General features: G+C 35.8%; 2 protein-coding genes across 2 annotated transcripts; both read left to right on the forward strand.

Moving 5' to 3' along the window:
* The first annotated feature begins 3 nt into the window (after positions 1-3).
* On the forward strand, positions 4-17,304 carry LOC128184005 (uncharacterized). The gene is made up of 16 exons (XM_052853276.1): positions 4-219; positions 625-808; positions 1,301-1,459; positions 1,569-1,656; positions 1,787-1,904; positions 2,882-3,005; positions 3,823-3,969; positions 4,539-4,736; positions 5,949-6,074; positions 6,907-7,101; positions 13,365-13,526; positions 14,143-14,354; positions 15,077-15,203; positions 15,521-15,679; positions 15,845-16,030; positions 16,175-17,304. Exons 2-16 carry the CDS (start codon positions 634-636, stop codon positions 16,471-16,473), a joined length of 2,475 nt encoding a protein of 824 aa, XP_052709236.1. The 5' UTR covers positions 4-219; positions 625-633; the 3' UTR covers positions 16,474-17,304.
* A 986-nt stretch (positions 17,305-18,290) lies between these two features.
* LOC128183588 (uncharacterized) lies at positions 18,291-25,065 on the forward strand. Its single transcript, XM_052852670.1, has 5 exons — positions 18,291-18,314; positions 21,432-21,577; positions 22,102-22,210; positions 22,295-22,437; positions 22,909-25,065. The coding sequence occupies exons 1-5, from the start codon at positions 18,291-18,293 to the stop codon at positions 23,225-23,227; spliced, it is 741 nt and encodes a 246-aa protein (XP_052708630.1). The 3' UTR covers positions 23,228-25,065.
* Positions 25,066-26,133: the final 1,068 nt, after the last annotated feature.

The following is a 26,133-nucleotide window of genomic DNA, read 5'->3' on the forward strand; positions in this document are numbered from 1 at the left end:
ATGCGACGGAAAGATAGCAACGAACAAACTAATCTTAGAATTTAATGTTTGTGTAAAAGATAAGCGAGAAAATGACTACTAGATATAAACATTTACTAGATCTGTTGTGAAATGTATCTGGCGGTTGTCTGTTAACCGAGCCCTGTGAACATCGGTGCGTGGTGAGCCGAGGCAGTGAGTCCCTATCATGGAGGTGTCTATACTGGAGTAAATCAACAGGTGAGACCACCTTTACGTGTTAATCCATTCACCCCGAACCTGTCCGAGTGTCAATGAAATCCGACAGTGTAAGAAGATCCTGAAGTAATATTTCCGTCACAGTGTGAAAATCTTGAAATCAGAAGCCAACGTCATGTTTTTTTTTTACCAATTAAATTACCTACATGTAGGCATGTTAAATTAAATAGCCAGGGCAGCTAAAGACAGTTATATGTGATATGAAAAATATTGGACATTTATGAATCAACGCAAAAGTGTCAATATTAACTAGATTTGAGCCATATTTCTACTAATTCTATAATTATTCTTGTTGGTGGAAAACCTAGTTAATTGTGATTTCCTGAAATTTGATATTTTCACATACATGTATATGATCATACAAATTTGCGTCTGTTGATTTAACAGGTAGTGACAATGCCTGGACAGTTCCGCAGCGCGGGGGACATCCTGTTCACTGACCACCCCCCTATGCCGGGTCTGATCTCGGACGTCCAGCTGAAGCAGTTCTCCGAGACCAGTAACTTTCTCCAGTGTCTGGTTCCCCTCACCCCCGACAAACCGTTCTTCTTTGCTCAGATTCGAGCTCTGTGTATGTATTCTGTTGTGTTAAATCTTGGATTTTTCTTTTTTATCCAAAAAATTGAATTGAAATATTTTTGTTACCAAGACCTGGTAAAATTTGGCTAACCTTTGAACCTTGAATGCTAGCTTAAACTCAGATATCCAAGCACCAGTGGTCTGGAACTTTTAAGATCAGTGATTTTTGCATATCTTATTTTATTGTTCATTAACAGCTAAGGCTTTAGTATGGTGGTTTTATTATAATCAGTGATTTTTTGCATACTTTTGGCATTTTAATGATTAGTGATTTTTGTGTATTTTTATGTTACCATGATCAGTGATTTTTGATCTCTTTTTGGATTTCATCTTTATTTGTGATTTGGGGATAATTTTAAATTCATTTTTACAACTTTAAGGATTTCGACAAAAGATTGGATTTATTGTGATATCATAAAAAATCTTGGCATACTTTTAAAACTTTTACACGGTTAGTGATTTTGGCGTAATTTTTTGTTGACAGCTGATAACAGTGAGATCACCATCGGAATCGCTGGACCAGACATCGCTGAAGATGGACGACCGGGCCGGTGGATTAACACGGTGGGATATAGCAGTGATGGCGTCTGTCGGACATCACACAATGATGCAGCTAACACCCATGGAGCCAAGTATAGCATAGGTATCGGGAACTCTGTTAAATTTTAAAAAAGATAAGATGAAATGACGTGTGAATTTACACAAAAGATGCATTGTATAATCTATAATTTGCTTAATATTTTTTTTTTAAGGTGACATGTTTGGGGTTTTTGTTTACCATTTTGGAAAGTCGATGTCAACTGTCATTTTTGTAAAAAACGGACTTCCTGTTGCCACAAGGTCAGATTTCTTGATGAATCAAGACCTTTGATATAGATCTATGATTCATTAAAATCTTGGTTTTAAACCCTATTTTCTTATGAAGAAATTCTGTCTTAAATCTCTCTAAGAACTGATGTGCCTGTTGTAGATATCACTTTGAACCGGACCACAAGAAGTTTTTGCCGACGATAAGTCTACAGGGCGGCCCTATAGACCTCGGGATCATGTGGCCCCAGTCAGTCATGATGAAACCTCAATTCTCTGATGTAAGTAGGATGAATATATCATAACCAAACAAGAAGGTGTATACTGTAGCCACCTTATTTTACGGGAGTACTTAATTCAGCTATTCAGCCGTTTCACATCAAATCGCGAGAACATAAATGCCGAATGTCGAATTTTTAACATAGTTTCAAGTAGTTTACATATGTCCAGAAAAATAAAAACGAGATTTTAAAATTCGCGACATGAGCTTCTCTACACGGATATCAATTCCTCGTGTTTTAATAGGAATCTACAGTAAATACTGTGGTTTAATCATTATCGGTAGAAATGAACAGACTTAAGTGAAAGAAAGTCAGTTTAGAGGGTACATATTAAATTTGACAGTATTTGTATCAGTATTATATTTTGTTACACACTTTACTGTCATGCCTTTGATTATAAGCAGATGGATTGTCTCAACAAAAAATTCTACAAAAATTAGCGTGTAGATTTCAGTCTGGCTGTTTCTATAAAGCTATGAATTAGCTATAAGTTTCCGTAAGAAATAGAGGAAATTATGCTTGGTAGATGTAAATATATTAGAATGTAAAACTGATGAATCAGATCATAATTATAAAGATGACGTTGATGATAATCATAGATGATGAATTGATAATGAAGATACTATGAATGATAATGTTATAGTTGATGATTGTCATCTTAGATAATGATGATGATCATCATAATGAAAAAGGGTTTATTTAAAACTTGGAGAAGTCTGTACCAATTCCACTTTTCCAACACCAGTTTTTCCACAGGTGATATAATCTAGCTGCAGGTGTGTAACTCCCTGTCTGAAAAAAATTTGTATGGATGGCGTGGTCTTCCATTCAAATTTTTTCAGATAGAGAGTTTAGTAACAGACCTACAGCCAGAGAAATCTAGATGATAGGTCTTAATGACAAGAAGTATTTCAATAGGTTCTTTGCTATAAATATGACATAGTAAATAGAGATGAAATAATTTTCATTACTTACAGAAAAACATGATACACTGGATGGGTGACAAGGATGTGAGATTCAATATGGCTGACAAAATGTTTTTGTTGGATTCTGAGGCAGAGAATGTAGGAATAATACAGAGCCCAACTTCACTCAGTAAAGGTGATCAACACTATATGTATATACATGTATACATGACCAATAAATTCTAACCTGCTCTAGATAGAGTTGCTACAGTCAATAGCTACATACACCATGCATAATATAATCATGTAAAGAAGTCATATGTATTCTAGAGAAGTGACTATATAATTATGTTATACTTTCATGTTAAATACTGAAATCTGATTGGTTAAGACGCAGTTCATAATCCTTTCTATTACCCTCAGCGTTAGCATTGCACTTAGCAACGGGTAACATTAAAAATTGTTACATGCGCGAAAATTATGCGCATACGGTTCGCTGTAGAATTCACGTTTTTCTATATAAAAGCAGTAAAATTTTCTTTAAAATTAAGACATTCAGTATAACAAAATAAATAGTGTCTGTTTGGGAGGATAACAGTTGAAATTGACACCCCTCGAAAACCATTGTCAACCTCCGCTTCGCGTCGGTTGACAATAGTTTTCTCAGGGTGTCAATTTCAACTGTTACCCTCCCAAACAGGCACTATTTATATAATGTTTGTTTGATAAGGTTAAGACATGACCAAAACAGATTTGCTCAAAGACATAACTGCCAAATTTGATAGCTTTGATGAAAAACATCTACTGTTATTAAATCTCAATAAAAATCTTAATTTATATTTGAAAAAAAATAAGAGTTATCCAACCTTATGCATGTTACTCTATACCACTGATGAATGTTTGAGAGAGAGGTACAGGGTGCAGACCTACATTTATACGCTGTGTCTCCATGGTAACACATTTTTCATTTTTTCAGAGTTTGGTGACCCAATGTTTTCTCCTTATATTCACAGAGTTTGAGCACTACGAGGTGATTGTTCAGAGTGTGTCAGAGTTACAGGAGGGACCAGCCGTTGGCATAGCAACCTGTAGTCTGCTGAAACCAACACCCACATGTAAAACAACTGTAGATTTCTTCCGACTATCTGCTGATGGTGAAAGTGAGTTTAAACTGAATGTTTAGTATAATATTTTGTATGATATCTCTGTATAATCTCTGGTGTGATATCTCTATGTGATATCTTTGTGATATTTGTATATCTGATATCTCTATGATATCTGAATGTTATCTGTAAAATATTTTGTGTTATATTTTGTTTGATATATCTCTGTTAATTAAAGACAAGTTTAAAAATAGCTCAGAAAATTTACAAGCGAGTCAAAACGGATGAAAAAGACATGCATTGATTCATATACTGCGAAGTCAGTTAAATTCGTTTTTTGATTATTTGTAAGGGTTAGGGTTGAGGTTGATTTTGTGGATGCATCAGTTTTCAGTTCATCCAGTAACAAACTGTTCTTAAATTTGTTTTCATTGAGGACGTAAATTTGTTGGGGAAGGCTACCCATGAATACCATGAAAACAAATTCTAATGGTTCCTCAGTACATGAGCTGGAAAGAGATAATAGATTTTCATTTTTTCAGGCAGCTGGAATGATCGCTGATTAAAAGTAGATAACATAGCAGACACTAAACGTGGCTTTCCTTAAATTCTGATTCTTTTTGCAGATATTAAGATTTCCGTGGGACAAAGGATGGGAATTGGGATCCACTATCCCAAGGAAGTGCGGGAAAATCCTAGTCAGAGTGACAAATCCCAGCAGCTGGTGCTTGTGTTTGTTACCATAGATACGAAGATTGTACACGCCCGTATCATCATGCAGCCAGAGGGCGGGTTCTTTCCACTGGTCATCCTGACCAAGAATGGTGAGTAAGGGACAATGTCCTGAAGTACTTGGTCTCAGAAGTAAAAAAGATCCAACAGTATATCTACCACTGAAAGTCAACTTCAGTATCATCACACAAGGAATATTGACACTCAGTGGAATTAAATTCCTGACATCCATGTATAATTTCATTGAGTATACTGTACCTCTAAAATTTCTTAAACACAATCTGAAAAAAAAGAAAAAGAAAAATTCTTTTTTTAAGCCTTTTTAGTTCACCTGAGCTGAAAGCGCTTGTGAGATATTCTAATCAAAATTAGTCCGTTGTCCATCTTTGTTGTTGTTGTCATTATCATCATCATCGTCTTAAACTGTTTAGTTTTTAGACTTCCTCTCCAGAACCAATGGACCAATTTCAACTAAGCTTGGCACAAAACATTCTTGATTAGATGAAAGGGCTTCAAGTTTGTTAAAAAAAGAGTCCTTTCAAAGGGAGATTATTAAGAATTATTGAAAATATGTTGGTATCTTTAAAAAATTTTCTTTGCAAAATCAGTAAGGAAAGCTGAAACTTGCGTGGAAGCAGCCTCAGGTTGTGTAGATTCAAGTTTGTTCAAATCATAAACCTCAGGGGTAGAATGGGGCCACAATGGGGTTCAGATTTTTACATAGCATTATGTAGAGAAAAAATCGTTAGACAATTTCTTCCCAAAATCCAATCAGCAAAAAAACCTGAAACTTGTGTTGAAGCATCCTCAGCTAGTGTAGATTCAAATTTGTTTAAATCATGATCCATGGGGGTAGGGTGGGACCACAATTTGTCTTTTTTTTTGGTGGGGGGGGGGGGGGTTCAAACATTAAAATATGTTTAAAAATCGTATTCAAAAGTACTACAATGCTACTAATTGTGAGATTATTATATTACTATACAAGAATCCTCAGATAGTGTAGATTCAAAATTGTTCAATTTTCTGAAGAAATACAAAACTACCTTTAGTGATGTCTCTATTTTAGCATTTTCATATCTTCATATTATCATATCAAGGTTACAGTGACGTTTTTGTTTTTATAAGTATTTATAGATAGTTAATTTTCCAATTTTCTTACATATAGGTTCATGTGTGTAAATTTCAAGAGAGATACAAGTACTGTTGTTTAGGTGAGCAATGTGGCTCATGGGCCTCTTGTTTTGCTTACTTGCACAACTTTTGGTGTGTTTAGTTCAATTTACAATTAGGGATTTATTTTACAGGCTACAAAGTAACTCTTGATGTGACAACTAATCGTAAAATTGAGACACATGAAAATCTGGATGAGGTTTTTGAGAATTATTTGGAAGAGGCCAACCGTCTTATGTTGAATGATTCTCTTCAGAGGCGTAAGTAAACTGTATCATGCTGAATGATGCTCTACAGAGGTGGACAGAGATGCTAGTGAAACAAACTGTATCTTGGTGAAATATTTAGTACCACATATCTGGTACCATTGTTTCATTGTATACCAAATTGAATGTTTAAAGGTGGAATAACAGTTCATCACAAAATGCCTGACCGCTGATCAAAACAGCATTTCGTTTTTTTAAAGGATTTTATCGAAGGCAATATGTAACTCCCTCCATAGCAGAGTGGATGAAGTGTTGGGCTTGTGTTTCGTACATCCCAAGTTCAAAATCCCTAGAGATTTTGTTGTTACTGGCTGAATTGAATTTTTTAGATATTTATTTTTTATGCCCAAACTGCTAATTGTTCGCTTATTTATGTATAGTTTATTTATCATAATATCTCTCATAATCAAATAATTTACTGTTAACTTGAGTGACTTTTTTCAGGTGTGTTATTCCACCTTAATTAGAGAAATTATATACTGTGTTACTGATTAACTCCTGTGGGAAACAAGTACATGTATGTTGAAGGTGTGTCAATGGGATAAACATGAATTTGAAAAGAAAAAATAGATTTTTGTAAACTATATCCATCTGTGATTGCAAAATTGAAGTTTCGAAAAGATGCAATAATAAATACAATATGCTCAGGTTGTATTGAATTTTTTAAACTATCTCTTTATAGCTAGAAAAAGAGTAGGCAAAAGACTGTGGATAAATGATTAAGCACAAGCATTGAAAATAATGTCCATGTTCGGGCATTTTGAAATTTTTGACTGTTAATTTTACTAGCCTCATTTAAAGTTTTTACTTCCCTCTAAATCTACAGAGCTGAAACTAGAAATGATGAGGAAATCTGAAGATTTGATGGTCGAATTACATGAGCAGCTCCCCCAGGTGGACTTCAGTAAGCAGTACTGCCGTGTTAGACTGTCCAAGGAAGCTATGGGGATCCATGTCATCCAGTTCAGCCTACCCCTGACTGAATCACGACCATACTACTGTATAGAGATACGTAAACTCAGTAAGCCTACCCCTGACTGAATCCAGACCATACTACTGTATAGAGATACGTAAACTCAGTAAGCCCACCCCTGACTGAATCACGACCATACTACTGTATAGAGATACGTAAACTCAGTAAGCCTACCCCTGACTGAATCCAGACCATACTACTGTATAGAGATATGTAAACTCAGTAAGTCTACCCCTGACTGAATCCAGACCATACTACTGTATAGAGATACGTTAACTCAGTAAGCCTACCCCTGACTGAATCCAGACCATACTACTGTATAGAGATAGGTAAACTCAGTAAGCCTACCCCTGACTGAATCCAGACCATACTACTGTATAGAGATAGGTAAACTCAGTAAGCCTACCCCTGACTGAATCACGACCATACCACTGTATAGAGATACGTAAACTCAGTAAGTCTACCCCTGACTCAATCCAGACCATACTACTGTATAAAGATACGTAAACTCAGTAAGCCTACCCCTGACTGAATCCAGACCATACTACTGTATAGAGATACGTTAACTCAGTAAGCCTACCCCTGACTGAATCCAGACCATACTACTGTATAGAGATACGTTAACTCAGTAAGCCTACCCCTGGCTGAATCCAGACCATACTACTGTATAGAGATACGTTAACTCAGTAAGCCTACCCCTGACTGAATCCAGACAATACTACTGTATAGAGATACGTTAACTCAGTAAGCCTACCCCTGACTGAATCCAGACCATACTACTGTATAGAGATACGTAAACTCAGTAAGTCTACCCCTGACTGAATCCAGACCATACTACTGTATAAAGATACGTAAACTCAGTAAGTCTACCTCTGACTGAAGCCAGACCTTACTACTGTATAGAGATACGTAAACTCAGTAAGTCTACCCCTGACTGAATCCAGACCATACTACTGTATAGAGATACATAAACTCAGTAAGTCTACCCCTGACTGAAGCCAGAGCATACTACTGTATAGAGATACGTTAACTCTGTAAGCCTACCCCTGACTGAATCCAGACCATACTACTGTATAGAGATACGTTAACTCAGTAAGCCTACCCCTGATTGAATCCAGACCATACTACTGTATAGAGATACATAAACTCAGTAAGTCTACCCCTGACTGAATCCAGACCATACTACTGTATAGAGATACGTTAACTCAGTAAGCCTACCCCTGACTGAATCCAGACCATACTACTGTATAGAGATACGTTAACTCAGTAAGCCTACCCCTGGCTGAATCCAGACCATACTACTGTATAGAGATACGTTAACTCAGTAAGCCTACCCCTGACTGAATCCAGACCATACTACTGTATAGAGATACGTTAACTCAGTAAGCCTACCCCTGACTGAATCCAGACCATACTACTGTATAGAGATACGTAAACTCAGTAAGTCTACCCCTGACTCAATCCAGACCATACTACTGTATAAAGATACGTAAACTCAGTAAGTCTACCCCTGACTGAAGCCAGACCTTACTACTGTATAGAGATACGTTAACTCAGTAAGTCTACCCCTGACTGAATCCAGACCATACTACTGTATAGAGATACGTAAACTCAGTAAGTCTACCCCTGACTGAAGCCAGAGCATACTACTGTATAGAGATACGTAAACTCAGTAAGTCTACCCCTGACTGAATCCAGACCATACTACTGTATAGAGATAAGTAAACTCAGTAAGTCTACCCCTGACTGAAGCCAGACCATACTACTGTATAGAGATACGTAAACTCAGTAAGTCTACCCCTGACTGAATCACGACCATACTACTGTATAGAGATACGTAAACTCAGTAAGTCTACCCCTGACTGAATCCAGACCATACTACTGTATAGAGATACGTAAACTCAGTAAGTCTACCCCTGACTGAATCCAGACCATACTACTGTATAGAGATATGTAAACTCAGTAAGTCTACCCCTGACTGAATCCAGACCATACTACTGTATAGAGATACATAAACTCAGTAAGTCTACCCCTGACTGAATCCAGACCATACTACTGTATAGAGATACGTAAACTCAGTAAGTCTACCCCTGACTGAATCCAGACCATACTACTGTATAGAGATATGTAAACTCAGTAAGTCTACCCCTGACTGAATCCAGACCATACTACTGTATAGAGATACGTTAACTCAGTAAGCCTACCCCTGACTGAATCCAGACCATACTACTGTATAGAGATAGGTAAACTCAGTAAGCCTACCCCTGACTGAATCCAGACCATACTACTGTATAGAGATACGTAAACTCAGTAAGCCTACCCCTGACTGAATCACGACCATACCACTGTATAGAGATACGTAAACTCAGTAAGTCTACCCCTGACTCAATCCAGACCATACTACTGTATACAGATACGTAAACTCAGTAAGCCTACCCCTGACTGAATCCAGACCATACTACTGTATAGAGATACGTTAACTCAGTAAGCCTACCCCTGACTGAATCCAGACCATACTACTGTATAGAGATACGTTAACTCAGTAAGCCTACCCCTGGCTGAATCCAGACCATACTACTGTATAGAGATACGTTAACTCAGTAAGCCTACCCCTGACTGAATCCAGACCATACTACTGTATAGAGATACCTTAACTCAGTAAGCCAACCCCTGACTGAATCCAGACCATACTACTGTATAGAGATACGTTAACTCAGTAAGCCTACCCCTGACTGAATCCAGACCATACTACTGTATAGAGATACGTTAACTCTGTAAGCCTACCCCTGACTGAATCCAGACCATACTACTGTATAGAGATACGTTAACTCAGTAAGCCTACCCCTGATTGAATCCAGACCATACTACTGTATAGAGATACATAAACTCAGTAAGTCTACCCCTGACTGAATCCAGACCATACTACTGTATAGAGATGCGTTAACTCAGTAAGTCTACCTCTGACTGAATCCAGACCATACTACTGTTTAGAGATACGTAAACTCAGTAAGTCTACCCCTGACTGAATCACGACCATACTACTGTATAGAGATACGTAAACTCAGTAAGTCTACCCCTGACTGAATCCAGACCATACTACTGTATAGAGATACGTAAACTCAGTAAGTCTACCCCTGACTGAATCCAGACCATACTACTGTATAGAGATACGTAAACTCAGTAAGTCTACCCCTGACTGAATCCAGACCATACTACTGTATAGAGATACGTAAACTCAGTAAGTCTACCCCTGACTGAATCCAGACCATACTACTGTATAGAGATACGTAAACTCAGTAAGTCTACCCCTGACTGAATCCAGACCATACTACTGTATAGAGATACGTAAACTCAGTAAGTCTACCTCTGACTGAAGCCAGACCTTACTACTGTATAGAGATACGTAAACTCAGTAAGTCTACCCCTGACTGAATCCAGACCATACTACTGTATAGAGATAAGTAAACTCAGTAAGTGTACCCCTGACTGAAGCCAGACCATACTACTGTATAGAGATACGTAAACTCAGTAAGTCTACCCCTGACTGAATCCAGACCATACTACTGTATAGAGATATGTAAACTCAGTAAGTCTACCCCTGACTGAATCCAGACCATACTACTGTATAGAGATACATAAACTCAGTAAGTCTACCCCTGACTGAATCCAGACCATACTACTGTATAGAGATACGTAAACTCAGTAAGTCTACCCCTGACTGAATCCAGACCATACTACTGTATAGAGATACGTAAACTCAGTAAGTCTACCCCTGACTGAATCCAGACCATACTACTGTATAAAGATACATAAACTCAGTAAGTCTACCTCTGACTGAAGCCAGACCTTACTACTGTATAGAGATACGTAAACTCAGTAAGTCTACCCCTGACTGAATCCAGACCATACTACTGTATAGAGATACGTAAACTCAGTAAGTCTACCCCTGACTGAAGCCAGAGCATACTACTGTATAGAGATACGTAAACTCAGTAAGTCTACCCATGACTGAATCACATCCATACTACTGTATAGAGATACGTAAACTCAGTAAGCCTACCCCTGACTGAATCCAGACCATACTACTGTATAGAGATACGTAAACTCAGTAAGTCTACCCCTGAATGAATCCAGACCATACTACTGTATAGAGATACGTAAACTCAGTAAGTCTACCTGAGTTTACCCCTGACTGAATCCAGACCATACTACTGTATAGAGATACGTAAACTCAGTAAGTCTACCCCTGACTGAATCCAGACCATACTACTGTATAGAGATAAGTAAACTCAGTAAGTCTACCCCTGACTGAAGCCAGACCATACTACTGTATAGAGATACGTAAACTCAGTAAGCCTACCCCTGACTGAATCCAGACCATACTACTGTATAGAGATACCTAAACTCAGTAAGTCTACCGCTGACTGAAGCCAAACCATACTACTGTATAGAGATACGTAAACTCAGTAAGTCTACCCCTGACTGAATCCAGACCATACTACTGTATAGAGATACGTAAACTCAGTAAGTCTACCCCTGACTGAAGCCAGACCATACTACTGTATAGAGATACGTAAACTCAGTAAGTCTACCGCTGACAGAATCCAGACCATACTACTGTATAGAGATACATAAACTCAGTAAGTCTACCCCTGACTGAATCACGACCATACTACTGTATAGAGATGCCTAAACTCAGTAAGTCTACCGCTGACTAGTCCAGACCATACTACTGTTTAGAGATACATAAACTCAGTAAGTCTACCCCTGACTGAATCCAGACCATACTACTGTATAGAGATACGTAAACTCAGTATGTCTACCGCTGACTGAATCCAGACCATACTACTGTTTAGAGATACGTAAACTCAGTAAGCCTACCCCTGACTGAATCCAGACCATACTACTGTATAGAGATACGTTAACTCAGTAAGCCTACCCCTGACTGAATCCAGACCATACTACTGTATAGAGATACGTAAACTCAGTAAGTCTACCCCTGACTGAATCCAGACCATACTACTGTATAGAGATACGTAAACTCAGTAAGTCTACCCCTGACTCAATCCAGACCATACTACTGTATAGAGATACGTTAACTCAGTAAGCCTACCCCTGACTGAATCCAGACCATACTACTGTATAGAGATAGGTAAACTCAGTAAGTCTACCCCTGACTGAATCCAGACCATACTACTGTATAGAGATACCTAAACTCAGTAAGCCTACCCCTGACTGAATCACGACCATACCACTGTATAGAGATACGTAAACTCAGTAAGTCTACCCCTGACTCAATCCAGACCATACTACTGTATAGAGATACGTAAACTCAGTAAGCCTACCCCTGACTGAATCCATACCATACTACTGTATAGAGATACGTTAACTCAGTAAGCCTACCCCGACTGAATCCAGAGCATACTACTGTATAGAGATACATTAACTCAGTAAGCCTACCCCTGACTGAATCCAGACCATACTACTGTATAGAGATACGTTAACTCAGTAAGCCTACCCCTGACTGAATCCAGACCATACTACTGTATAGAGATACGTAAACTCAGTAAGTCTACCCCTGACTGAATCCAGACCATACTACTGTATAGAGATACGTAAACTCAGTATGTCTACCTCTGACTGAATCCAGACCATACTACTGTATAGAGATACGTAAACTCAGTAAGTCTACCCCTGACTGAATCACGACCATACTACTGTATAGAGATACGTAAACTCAGTAAGTCTACCCCTGACTGAATCCAGACCATACTTCTGTATAGAGATACGTAAACTCAGTAAGTCTACCCCTGACTGAAGCCAGAGCATACTACTGTATAGAGATACGTAAACTCAGTAAGTCTACCGCTGACTGAAGCCAGACCATACTTCTGTATAGAGATACGTAAACTCAGTAAGTCTACCTCTGACTGAATCCAGACCATACTACTGTATAGAGATACGTAAACTCAGTAAGTCTACCTCTGACTGAATCCAGACCATACTACTGTATAGAGATACGTAAACTCAGTAAGTTTACCCCAGACTCAATCACGGCCATACTACTGTATAGAGATACATAAACTCAGTAAGTCGTCATTTAATTTTGTGACGAGCACAATTTTTTGAGGACTTTACCATATGTTTATTTGAATTTGAATTGTGACAGAAAATCATTTTTTGTTAGATAAATTCATGTAATATTAACACAGAATATTACTGAGTCAATGCATATGAAAATTGTAGCCTACTTCAAATGAATTCACAGTACTAAGTGTCGATAAGTTTAATGCAAGAACTATTTTTTACAGGTGAGGACTCGGTGCTAACACTTGGTCTCGCTCACTCCAGATTTCCACTTAACAAACATCCGGGAAAACTCCCAGAATCCACTGGATACAACTCAAGGGACGGCAAAATGTACTACAACAAACTACATGAGGGCTTCACTCCAGGGGAGAGATTTGGAGAGGGTGAGTGTTTCCTTGGGTACATATAGTCGGAGAATATGAAAAGTGGTAGAATATAACCACTTTGTGACCGGTAAAATATAACCACTTTTTGACCGGTAAAATACAACCACTTTGTGATTGGTAAAATACAATCACTTTGTGATTAGTAAAATATAACCACTTTGTGACTGGTAAAATAAAACCGGTTTGTAAGTGGTAGAACTCACACACCACTGTATCATATCATACACCCAATAGTGATTCATTTTGAACAGGGGAATCACTCAATAGAACATAACCAGTTTGTTAGAAATGAGTTGGATAAGTTTCTGGCCAGACCAGACTCAAGTTGTCTTTGGAGGAAGCAATAATTGTTTTATCCACTTAACTTAAAGAACTATTAGTATCCTGTAATCCAAAAAATTACAAGGCATTGAGTTAATTAGGCACTGAGTTAATCTGGAAAGAACTACAATAAAAGTTATGCTTAGAAATGGAATGTGTTTCTGAATCATTACCCTGGAATTATATTGTTCACTCTTATTTTGACAAAAATTTTTGAAAAAGAAATCCATATAAGATGCTTTGCAGCAAAGTATCAGGACTTTATTTCAAACTTAGACTATGTCTTTTTCAGGAGACATGGTAGGGGTGGAGATTTCAATGTTTGATAAGAATCACCCAGTGGCTCTCTTCTCCAAGAACTATCGGGCTATAGGCACACGGTACGTCACGATGCCTGACCAGGACCAGATGTTACCGACTGTGGCTGTGTGTGGGAACGGTTATGATGTGGAGATTGACATCTACTGGCAGAACCAATACCTAAAGGGCCCCGCATTCAGTGAAGTAAGCTCCCTCTATTAAGGAACGAATTTGTTTTTTACCTACGTAATACTCATAGAACATAGGTAGAAATTAAATTAATTCCTTATGATTAAATATTCTATGACTAAAATAAAAAAAAAGCTTACTTTTTAAAGAATGACGTTCTTATGTGCAAATTTGAATGTAACATCAATCAATTAATTATGTTTTGCATGTACATCTTATTGTGACGTAGGCAAGTTATTTTATATGATGAAAATTAATTTGTTTTACCATTCAGATGAGGCATTACAAACAGAATTAAATTATTCACTAATAGTACAAAAAAAAACAATCAGTGAAATGGGGATATAAGGTTCAAACAAAATGTTTTGTTTCTCACACACCACTGTATCATATCATACACCCAGTAGTGATTCATTTTGAACAGGGGAATCACTCAATAGAGTTATTATTATTCTTATCAAAATGAAAGTAAGATAAATGTCTGCCACTCCATATATTAAATTTAGTAGTCTGAGAAACAAAAGATTATTTTTTAATCTATTAAAGTCTGTATGACTGTTTATCTAAAGATATGTTCAACTCACAACCAGATTTTTATGAGGTGTCTTTGTTTGGTCTCTTATTGTGTGTGTTTTCAATATCACGGGAGGACACACATTTTTGTGTGAAGACACTTTCTGAAGGATCAGATTTTGTAAGGTTCAGTGATTTGTAATGTTTCACTCTATTTGTTGCAGTGTAAGCCACGTGACTGGTGCTACCCCCAGGAAGTGACGGTGGACAGTGTAAGCCGTGTGTTCAGTGTACCGGAACACGAGGATGTCGTTCTGATTCAGTCACCGCGACCTCTGAACCCAGACAACAGTCAGTATTCTCGTTCTAATATCATAGAAGAGGAATGGGACATATCTAGGTTCTTAATCTACCCTGATTTTATTGTGATTGCTATAAAGTGCAAAAGTTTTACATTTTTGACTCATTTAAGAATGTTTTGTGGCCCAAATTTGTGGAGTTTGAACCTACATTGTACTTTAAATTGCAATTACCAGGATATATTTGAGTGTTTCATTCTAATTATTGTCTTTCTGTACCATTCCTCTAAGCTTATGACATCATGTTACATAAATATTGTGATGTTTGATAGATGCCTTTTGAAGCAGTATGTATTTTTGTTGTTGTAGATTATGACTTCTTTGAGGTGCAGATCTTGGACGAGTTTGAGGGGTCCGATTCCCCTCCCCCAGGGATTGCCCTGGCCTCTCCCTGTCCCCAGAATCTCTCCCCAGAGGGTTCTTCTAATTTTAGATTGGATTTTGTGCGTTTTTTGGCCATTAATGGAGGTAAATAAAAATTGTTTCTTTTATCAAATCTCAAGTCTCTATCTAATTTTTAATCCATTCTGACTCATTTTTTATAACTTTTCACAAGTCTTGTGAATACTGGTTTTTGATAATGGCAAACTGTGTCTAAACAAAATGGACCAAACTTGATCTGATTAATTTCAGCTGAAACGTCTGTTTCTGTGGGGGACAGGATTGGTTGGGGGGTGATAGTTCCGGTCAGTGAACAGAACAAACAGGAGGATCGCCTCATCATCTGTTACCTGTGTATCAACCTGAAGGTCGCCATGACCCGGGTCATATACCAACCCAGGGGAGGGGTGTACCCAGTCATCATGCTGCCCAGTGGAGGTAAGTCTAGTGAATGTGTAATTTGTGAATCTAATATACATGGCTTGGAATGTAAAATGATTAATCATAATTATAACTTAAGTTATATTCTTATGTATAGTACTGACATGTGAATAAACTGGATTGTTTGTAATCGTCTTACAGCGAACCGTGCAAAGCTTGGAAATATTGTTCACATAAAGTCACATCCGATAACACCAAGCATAGAGGAAAACCTCCTTAAAGAAGCCAGGGACCTACTGGCCAAAGAGAAGGACTTCAAAGCAGAAGGGAAAGATGCACAGGAAATGGACATCGATAATTCACTGTTTAAGGTGCTTGTTCCAGAAACTGAAGAGACAACGCAAAAACAGAGGAATTCTTGGAAGGTTGCGGGAAATGTGATCATGGCTGCCAATGGATTTAAGCGGAAAAACAAATCCACCAGTTGTGTGTTGTTATAGCACATGTGTAGGGTGTGTGTGGTACACAGTGTTGGGTTTGTGTCACAGCAATTGCAAAGTGTTATAGCAACAGTTTTACATGTGTTGCATACCTTCATGACTTTCTATAACAGCTACATGTGCTGTTGCCCAATACATGTGCAATGCAGCAACATGTAAATACTCTATAAACAGAGCAGCAACATGTTAATACTATATGTAACAGATCAGCATTGCTAACTTAGAACTGAATAACCAAGTGTTAACACATTGAGTATCTCTAAGCCTAAAGGACATGCCTCTGAATTGTATCTCTCCTTGAAATAATTGCAATGTTAACAATGGTTTGTATGCATACATTTTTTTGCTTTTTTTTAAGCAACTTGCAACATTAAGATCATTAATTCATTAATACATTTGACAAGTCATATAATTAATGATTGTGTAAATATTCTATTCAACATTCCAATCTTGGGTTATCTATTTGTAATTTTCAAATTTATACTGTGTTCTAAACTCTGTATTTATTTTTGTTGGTAGTTAGATAACAATTTACTTGTATTACAATGAAAAAAAATTCTTTATTTAGACAACTACAGAATACAAAATTTGCAGTATAAATATGTTTTGCTAATAGAAAGCAGGGTTTATTTTATCCATACCACAGTTGTATAATGGTAGACTGTATTCAATTTTTTTCACATACATTAATTTATACATATTTTGCTAATCATTTAATGTTTACATATTTTATATTTACATTCCGATGATCATAAACCTGTGATATGTTTTAAACATTGATATACTATCCTATGCTCAAATCTTTGATAAAACAAACTAGTAATATTGTTACATTTTGTATTGTTGATATTTTGTTACCTTTCTGAAATCAGGTCCATGGCAGTACATTGAATTACTGATATGACAGAATTTAGAGAAATGACACCTGATATCACACTAAAATGTACAGAAATGACACCTGATATCACACTCAAATGTACAGGAATGACACTTGATATCACACTAAAAATGTACAGGAATGACACCTGATATCACACTAAAATGTACAAAAATGACACCTGATATCACGCTAAAATGTACAGGAATGACACCTGATATCACACTAAAATGTACAGGAATGACACTTGATATCACATTAAAAAATGTACAGAAATGACACCTGATATTGCACTTAAAATGTACAGGAATGACACCTGATATCACACTAAAATGTACAGAAATGACAACTGATATCACACTAAAATGTACAGGAATGACACTTAATATCACACTAAAATGTACAAAAATGACACCTGATATCACGCTAAAATGTACAGGAATGACACCTGATATCACACTAAAATGTACAGGAATGACACTTGATATCACACTTAAAATGTACAGAAATTACCCCAGATATCGCACTAAAATGTACAGCAATTACACCTGATATCACACTAAAAGTACAGCAATGACACCTAATATTACACTAAAATGAACAGAAATGACACCTGATATCGCACTTAAATGTACAGGAATGACGCCTGATATTACACTAAAATGTACAAAAATGACACCCGATTTCACATTAAAAAATGTACAGAAATGACACCTGATATCGCACTTATAATGTACAGAAATGGCACCTGATATCACTAAAAATGTACAGAAATGACACTTGATATCACACTTAAATGTACAGGAATGACGCCTGATATCACACTAAAATGTACAGGAATGACGCCTGATATTACACTAAAATGTACAGAAATGACACCTGATTTCACATTAAAAAATGTACAGAAATGACACCTGATATCACACTAAAATGTACCATAATGACACCTGATATCACGCTAAAAGTACAGAAATGACACCTGATATCGCACTAAAATGTATAGAAATGACACTTGATATCTCACAAAAATGTACAGAAATGACACCTGATTTCACATTAAAAATGTACAGCAATGACACCTGATATCGCACTTAAAATGTACAGATATGATACCTGATATCACACTAAATGTACAGGAATGACACCTGATATCACACTAACATGTGCAGGAATTACACCTGATATCACACTAAAATGTACAGAAATGACACCTGATATCACACTAAAATGTACAGGAATGACACCTGATATTACACTAAAGTGTACAGAATTGACAACTGAAATCACACTAAAAAGTACAGGAATGAAACCTGATAATACACTCAAAATGAACGGGATATGACACCTGATATCTCACTAAAATGTACAGAAATGACACCTGATATCACTGTATAATGTACAGAAATGACACCTGATATCACACTAAAAATGTACAGGAATGACACTTGATATCACACTAAAATGTACAGGAATGACGCCTGATATCACGCTAAAATGTACAGGAATGACGCCTGATATTACACTAAAATGTACAGAAATGACACCCGATTTCACATTAAAAAATGTACAGAAATGACACCTGATATCGCACTTAAAATGTACAGAAATGACACCTGATATCACACTCAAATGTACAGAAATGACACCTGATATTGCACTTAAAAATGTACAGGAATGACACCTGATATTGCACTCAAATGTACAGGAATGACACCTGATTTCACATTAAAAAATGTACAGAAATGACACCTGATATCGCACTTAAAATGTACAGAAATGACACCTGATATCACACTAAAAATGTACAGAAATGATACCTGATATCGCACTTAAAATGTACAGAAATGATACCTGATATCACACTAAAATGTACAGAAATGACACCTGATATTACACTAAAATGTACAGAAATGACACCTGATATTGCACTCAAATGTACAGATATGATACCTGATATCACACTTAAAATGAACGGGAATGACACATGATATCACACTAAAAGGGTATAGAAATGACACATGATATCACACTAAAATGTACAGAAATGACACTTCAAATACATTTAAATGGTGATATATTTGATATATTATGTTATACGTTTACTTTTCATGCTTCATAACCAAACCAAAAAAAAACCCTCGTTCAATATCGTATTAATTATTTCTTTAGATTTTAGCGTCATTCCGCTAATTTTAGGAGTCATTTCGGTTAATACTGTCATTTTGGTAATTTAGGTTACCTATTCATTTGAATAGCCCTCTAACGCTAACGCGCCTTGAATTTTCAAATATCTGACAGAATACGCTTTTCGGCTTATGACCATTACATAAATGTAATAACCACGGGCACGTAGCCCTGTCAGTTTTATGTACGTTTCTTCGACATTAAGAGGCCAATGAAAATAAATACAGAGAGAGAGAGAGAGAGAGAGAGAGAGAGAGAGAGAGAGAGAGAGAGAGAGAGAATGAATCATTGTAGTTTATAAAAACATAAACCGACTAAAAAGGTACAGATATTATACAAAATGATGGACAAACTGAGACAACAGGGTCTCACCAACTTGCGACAGATGCTCTACTAAATTTTCTCCACTGATACCTGGCTCGGTCACAGAGGCTTGGTTGTTGGATAGTGACGTTTCTAATCATTTGTTCCCGAAGGAAAATTGATTAAAATTGGTAATCTTAGGTGTATTTTAGTTTATTGCAATTAATAAATTCACTGAAAACACCTGTTTCAATCATGTTTAAAAGGTGCATGCAATTTACATTACCTTTGAAAAATTTATTACACACCCCTAGCGTATAATACACACGGGTGGGCGAATTTTCGGTTTATATAGCACAGGGCGGAAAGGGGTATATTTTCTATAAATATACGATATAATATAATATAATACAATATCACATGCTAAATACAATATTGTGTCATACAATAAAATGAAAAATAGCAATAACAAACTGTCCAACTAACAAAGTATAATATTAAACGATATCATATTTTATTATTGAATATTATATATACATGATATTGTATTATATATTTTATACCAAATGATATGGTATAATATGATATGATATCATATGATACAATTTGTTTTGCATAGTATGATTTCGTATTGCATATTATGATTAATATTGCATCATACTGTCACAGTAATAAATTGTATATATAACACTTATATTAATGCATCATAAGATTTATAACGATGTTCTATTTTATTCATTCCAACGTAGGAAAATTGTTTTAGATGCGTCATATAAGTCTTAATTTAGAAAATAACCCCCTTATATTCTTATAGACCAAATTTCCGATCTTTGAGGTGAAATCATTGAGGGCGTTTACTCAAAACACTTGAATACATTGATGGTACTGATTTTAACAAAACCTTAAAGTGAAAATCATTTACTTGTCATGTTGTTAACTTCCTTCCTGCTTATTCCTATATTAGAGATGGTTCCTTATTACATTCTTAGAACTATCCAATACGGTTTTTCCGCCCCTCCTTTTTATTGAACACTCTTAAGTGAGCTAGTTTTGTTCTACTCCGTAAACATATTTTAGTTTGAAATCGTTTCAAACGAAAACCATGCCCACAAGATTTCACGCCGTTTTAGTTTTGGGGATCTCGTCATTCATTTCACCGGTATATATTGAGGACTTTTTGAAAGCTTAGTTTCAACATTTAATACAATTTTTCTCAATGATTGTACTACTACTTTAAATGTATAATTGGATGCCATCCAAGCCTAAATGATATTTTGAAAGTTGTTTACATCTTCTAATAGGTCGTTTTTTTTCATTGTTATGCAATGATTTCATAGGGAAATATATTTGCTTCATTTCTTTTAAATGCACATCGAACACGACATCATTGTTGTAACTGTATCATCTGTTATAATGTCTTATCTAAATGAATTCATTGCTAATGTAGTACTGATACATGATATATTGAAATAAGGAAACAATTTAAAAGAAAGGTGAGAGCAAATTAAAAGTGGGTTCTTTTACTTTTAATACATGTAATTTTTGTTACCCAAAGGCCAGATCGTGGGTTTATGTATTAAGAATTCCTTTTCAGATAGCTGCGGGGGACTATGATGTATTGGTCAGGTTTCTGGAGTACAACAGAGATAAAGACACCGACTGTGATGGGCTCTTTGTTAGCGGTGAGGAATGTGATGTTTACTTCAAAGTATGCCTACAACCTCTTTCGCCGAAACAAAGGTAACTATGCGTTCGTTGTACTAACTTAAAAAAGTCTTTTCAGTACAAAATGATTAGTTTGTATTTATTTGTCGGATATACGATTTCTCTCCTCATGCCGTGCACCTTTGTAAAAGTGCCAACATTATGTTTGTGGCCAAACTATCCCTGAGGGTTAGGGTTAGGGTTATTAATTATGTTTGTGGCCAAACTGTCCCTGATTTAATTAGGTATTAAGACTTTACTTTCAGGTATGTTTTCCTCAACTTTCATGGTTTTAATTTTAGAACACAATCAACAATGTGATTGTTAATTTGATATGTCTATTACATTTTCGAACAGAATGAATACATGGTAGCACTTTAAAAATAAAGGATTGGATCGTTTTCAAAAATCAATCGAAATTTCTCATTCAAAGATTTTAAAGAATATTTTAATTGTCTCAACATATATCTATAATAAGTATTTATAACCTGTACATACTTTTTACTTAAGCAGACATGTAAAGGAAACAATTCTATAATCTGTACTTAATTTTCACTCAGGCTGACATGCTCGAGAAGTTATTCAGAGTTAGAAAATACCTACCACCTCGTTTTTTCACGTACTCAATGGAGATACTTTACTTATAGTTGGAAAGGGATTAGGGGTCAGGTATGTTTAGACCTAGTACTGCTTGTTTTCGTAGAAGCGATATATCCTTTTTCGTTTTTGTTTAAAAAAAAAAAACTTTTTTAGCCCATATTCAATATATTGGTCCACGTATATGACCTTGACCCCGTTGGTGATGACGACTATTTGGGGATGACCATCTACACTCACCTAGGTAGCGGGTCCACGGTACGGACCGTTACTACCACGCCTTCCCACAAGAACTTGAGGTATGAGACAGTGACAATATGGGATGAAGGTACACTTTTTCAGTTAGCTAACTTAAGGCGTATCACAGTTGATTCCATATTATGCACCTGTCAAGTATATAGCTATTTGTGCACGCACCGCGATAGCACTGCTGTGTTAACTATGCAATGAATGTTTCATATATTATATCTTTTATCCAATACATTTATTTGCATTAGATGGAAACTTGTATTCACTAACAAGGTCAATATAAAATAATTTTTTTTCACAAATGAATGGCTTTATTACGAAGCATTTCCCCCTATGAGTAAAATTAATAAATATCGGAATGATAAGAGCGCGAAATATCCCGTTTGGTCTGTATCTTAATGGACTTTTTCTGTTAACGAGGAAATGAAAAGAAAATTAGCTGATGATTGCAACCTGTTGTTATAAATGGTGATAGAACAAAGGAAACCTTCACTTATTGACATTCATTATTTTTCTTTCAGAATAAAATTTTTGGTGGAAGTAACATGCTTATCTCCTCCAAGTAAAAGCCTATCCACTACACGTGCATCCACTCCAGGTAAAAGCCTCTCCACTATACGTGCATCAACTCCAGGTAAAAGCCGCTCCACTATACGTGCATCCACTCCAGGTAAACGCCACTCCACTACACGTGCATCAACTCCAGGTAAACGCCACTCCACTACACGTGCATCCACTCCAGGTAAAAGCCTCTCAACTACACGTGCATCCACTCCAGGTAAAAGCCTCTCCACTACATGTGCATCCACTCCAGGTAAAAGCATGAAAAACAATGTCTAAAGGGTTTTTTTTTAAATCAAAAGAAATTAAATGCTTCGATTTCTCCATCCTTGATGTTTTAATGGTTTAATCTACTTTTTTGTTTAAAAAAACTGCAAACGCTAACGTCCGTTTCCCGCCTACATTTGACATCCAAATATTTCGGAATTTCTCTCAGATATTCAAAACAAAGTTATCTAGTAAAAAGTATAATCAATTTCTAATTGATTTATATCAAAACAAAATTTGTAGTCAAATAATAATTTTTTTAAATGAAAGTTTTGCTTACGGGAGGTCTAAAAAATTCTTTATTGGAAATCAGTCTCTATGAGTAAGGAAAATATAATTTAGCGCCCGATATTTGCATAAAAACTTAAAAATCACATGTTTACATTAAATAAGAAAGTAAATATCCATTTTAATCCATATTTGTATATTATTTTTGAAACGTTACAAAGCAAAATGCCTTTCATTTGGAATGTATTTTAGTCTGTAGACATATCCACCCCCCCCCTTCCCGTGAAACCACAAACCCTTTGGTATAAATATGCTGTATAACCCTTTATACCTTTATATAACCCCTTAAAAGAAATTTTTGTTTCTCCGGGGGGGGGGGGGGATTTTTTAAAATCCTTTTCCCGTTAGTTTCTATTATAAAATGAGCTATTTTAACCCAAAATACAAAGCTATTTATCTTTGTTTGACCAAATAATTCATATTTAATGAAAATAAGCAGAAATGTTTACATTATCTTAGAAATATAAATTTAATTATACAATTATCAAAAAATGACTTTTAGTTAGGCGGCTAGACAATGTTATCGTTCGCAGTTCATTTAGGATCAATATGTAAACAATTAAATTGAATTAAGATATTGATAGGTTGCAAATATTTTTTTTCATGGTGTAAAAGCTAAAACATGTGCATTATCAGGGCAATTATAGCGATTACTGCTCCAAAATAAAACATTACAATGACATATAAACTCTTATCTGATTACGAAAGCTAAAAACAATCTCAACAGGAATAAATCACAACCCTTTTTATATGACCGCCTATGTATGTTTTCACTAGTTTTTTTTATTGATTTCGTGATTCAAGCCATAACAACTCTCTTCATTGTTAAAAATTACTGTCACTTTACTTAATTGTGTTAAATCACAACTTATTTTTCAAGAAATATTGCCAAACCTATGAATCACGATACACATATCAAAGCTAATAACGGTAAAATATTCCCGAATGGTCCTGACAATATCATGCCACAATCGAAAGACTTTATATTGCACATCTGCAATATAAAATCACTAGCGTTCAATTAGCAGATATCATAAACCGTTCAATCTAATCCAAACAAACTAAATGGCGGTGAAACACTTTATTTTTATCACAATAATATTCGACGATGAAAGAGTAAGAATTGTTTTCAATTTAATTGAAACTTTCACAAAATGACGCTTATTAATTCTTGTAATGTCATGTGAAATATTGTGCATATTTATGCGCCTAAACGGTACAATTACTTAATAGGTAAAATGTTTACAAAATATAAAATAATTAAAAAAAAAACTGACATGCTCCGTGAAGCAATTATCTTATCGTAATAATTAAGCTGTATATTTATGGTACGTAAAAAAAAACAAATCGTGGTGTATTTATTAAAAATTACGTCAAGTTTAAATCCGAGAAGTTAATCCGCTCACGATCGAACTTGTCCACGAACTTTCTTAACAACCTTCGTATATATCTATGAATTTAAACCGTGCAAGCACTGAACAACAAAACAGAAACCTTTCTTGAACGATTTTAAGATTAATCAAGCGCGGGCTTTAGAAAGATGCATCCAATGTTTTTTTTTTTTTTAAAAATGGTCGATCAGCGTTTGAACAGACAGCAAAAGACATTTGAAGATACATTAGGTAAGTTATGTATAAAACTTGATAAAATTAAATGGATTGAACTATTGATGCAATTTTATTCAAAACATTTTTTTCTCTTGTTCAGCAGGATTTACATTTTGGTAAATGCCTATGGATCGGTGATCACTCGGTACGAAACCTTTTCAATCATATTTGCGTGGACCCTGAGGTCCACGCAGAAAATATATAAGCGAGGTTAAACCGGATGCAATGGGGAAAATTCATTCTGCGCATGAGCTAGCCTGGTTCCTGTGCGTAAAGGGTAGCTCAGGGAACCAGGCTAGCACACGTTTATCTGAATCGGGATCGGGATTCCGTGCCATATGTGTACATAAGTTCAAAGGCGCTGTAATTGTAATGTTGTCGGTAAACAGTACAGAAACAAAGTATTCCTTTTAAAGAAATGATTGGCATGTGATATGAACTATCAGTATTATGAAATAAGTTAATGTTATGCCGAAACTGCAACATGCATCAAATAGCATAATTTGCAATGTTTTGTTGTTTTCCGAATACACAATCATGTAACTTAACTTTACTTTTATAGTAGGCGAGGCTAGAGTACTTCTTGATTCAATTTTTTAAGCATTTAAGTATGATTGAATAATTATGTCCCTGCATAAAAGTTTAAATCCCAAGAAAAATACATCAAAATATGAAATTTTTAATTTACACAAAGCTGTCACTGCATAGTTAACAAAGTAGTGCGAATCGTAATGTGTGCGCAAATAGTAGAATTCACCGAATGCATGATACTATACATGCAAACTTCATTCATAGATAGATCATAATTATTTTAGAAGTATGAACCCTTCAAATTCTGAGATAAAAAATCAGGGCTATACATAAATGTATACGTAATACAACGTACAAATTTAGTGGTTAAAAGCAGAGGGCTAGAGTCGGTGGAATCTCTGATAATCTTAAGGCTTTCACGTTTTCGTTAAAAATACCTGCAAATGGTCCACGTATTGTAGTCCTTTTTTAAAGGACAGCAACTTGTATTTA

Source organism: Crassostrea angulata, chromosome 5, assembly GCF_025612915.1.
Source record: "Crassostrea angulata isolate pt1a10 chromosome 5, ASM2561291v2, whole genome shotgun sequence".
NCBI classification, from domain to species: domain Eukaryota; kingdom Metazoa; phylum Mollusca; class Bivalvia; order Ostreida; family Ostreidae; genus Magallana; species Magallana angulata.

Bases quoted from the DNA above. Each gene is read 5' to 3' on its own strand.
- LOC128184005 (XM_052853276.1), top strand. From the start codon at position 634: ATGCCTGGACAGTTCCGCAGCGCGGGGGACATCCTGTTCACTGACCAC. The intron at 1,460-1,568 runs GTATCGGGAACT...TTTTTTTTTAAG, and splicing joins TGGAGCCAAGTATAGCATAG to GTGACATGTTTGGGGTTTTT. The intron at 6,075-6,906 runs GTAAGTAAACTG...CTAAATCTACAG, and splicing joins GAATGATTCTCTTCAGAGGC to AGCTGAAACTAGAAATGATG.
- LOC128183588 (XM_052852670.1), top strand. From the start codon at position 18,291: ATGACACCTGATATCACGCTAAAA. The intron at 18,315-21,431 runs GTACAGAAATGA...ATTCCTTTTCAG, and splicing joins CACCTGATATCACGCTAAAA to ATAGCTGCGGGGGACTATGA. The intron at 21,578-22,101 runs GTAACTATGCGT...ATTTTCACTCAG, and splicing joins CCTCTTTCGCCGAAACAAAG to GCTGACATGCTCGAGAAGTT.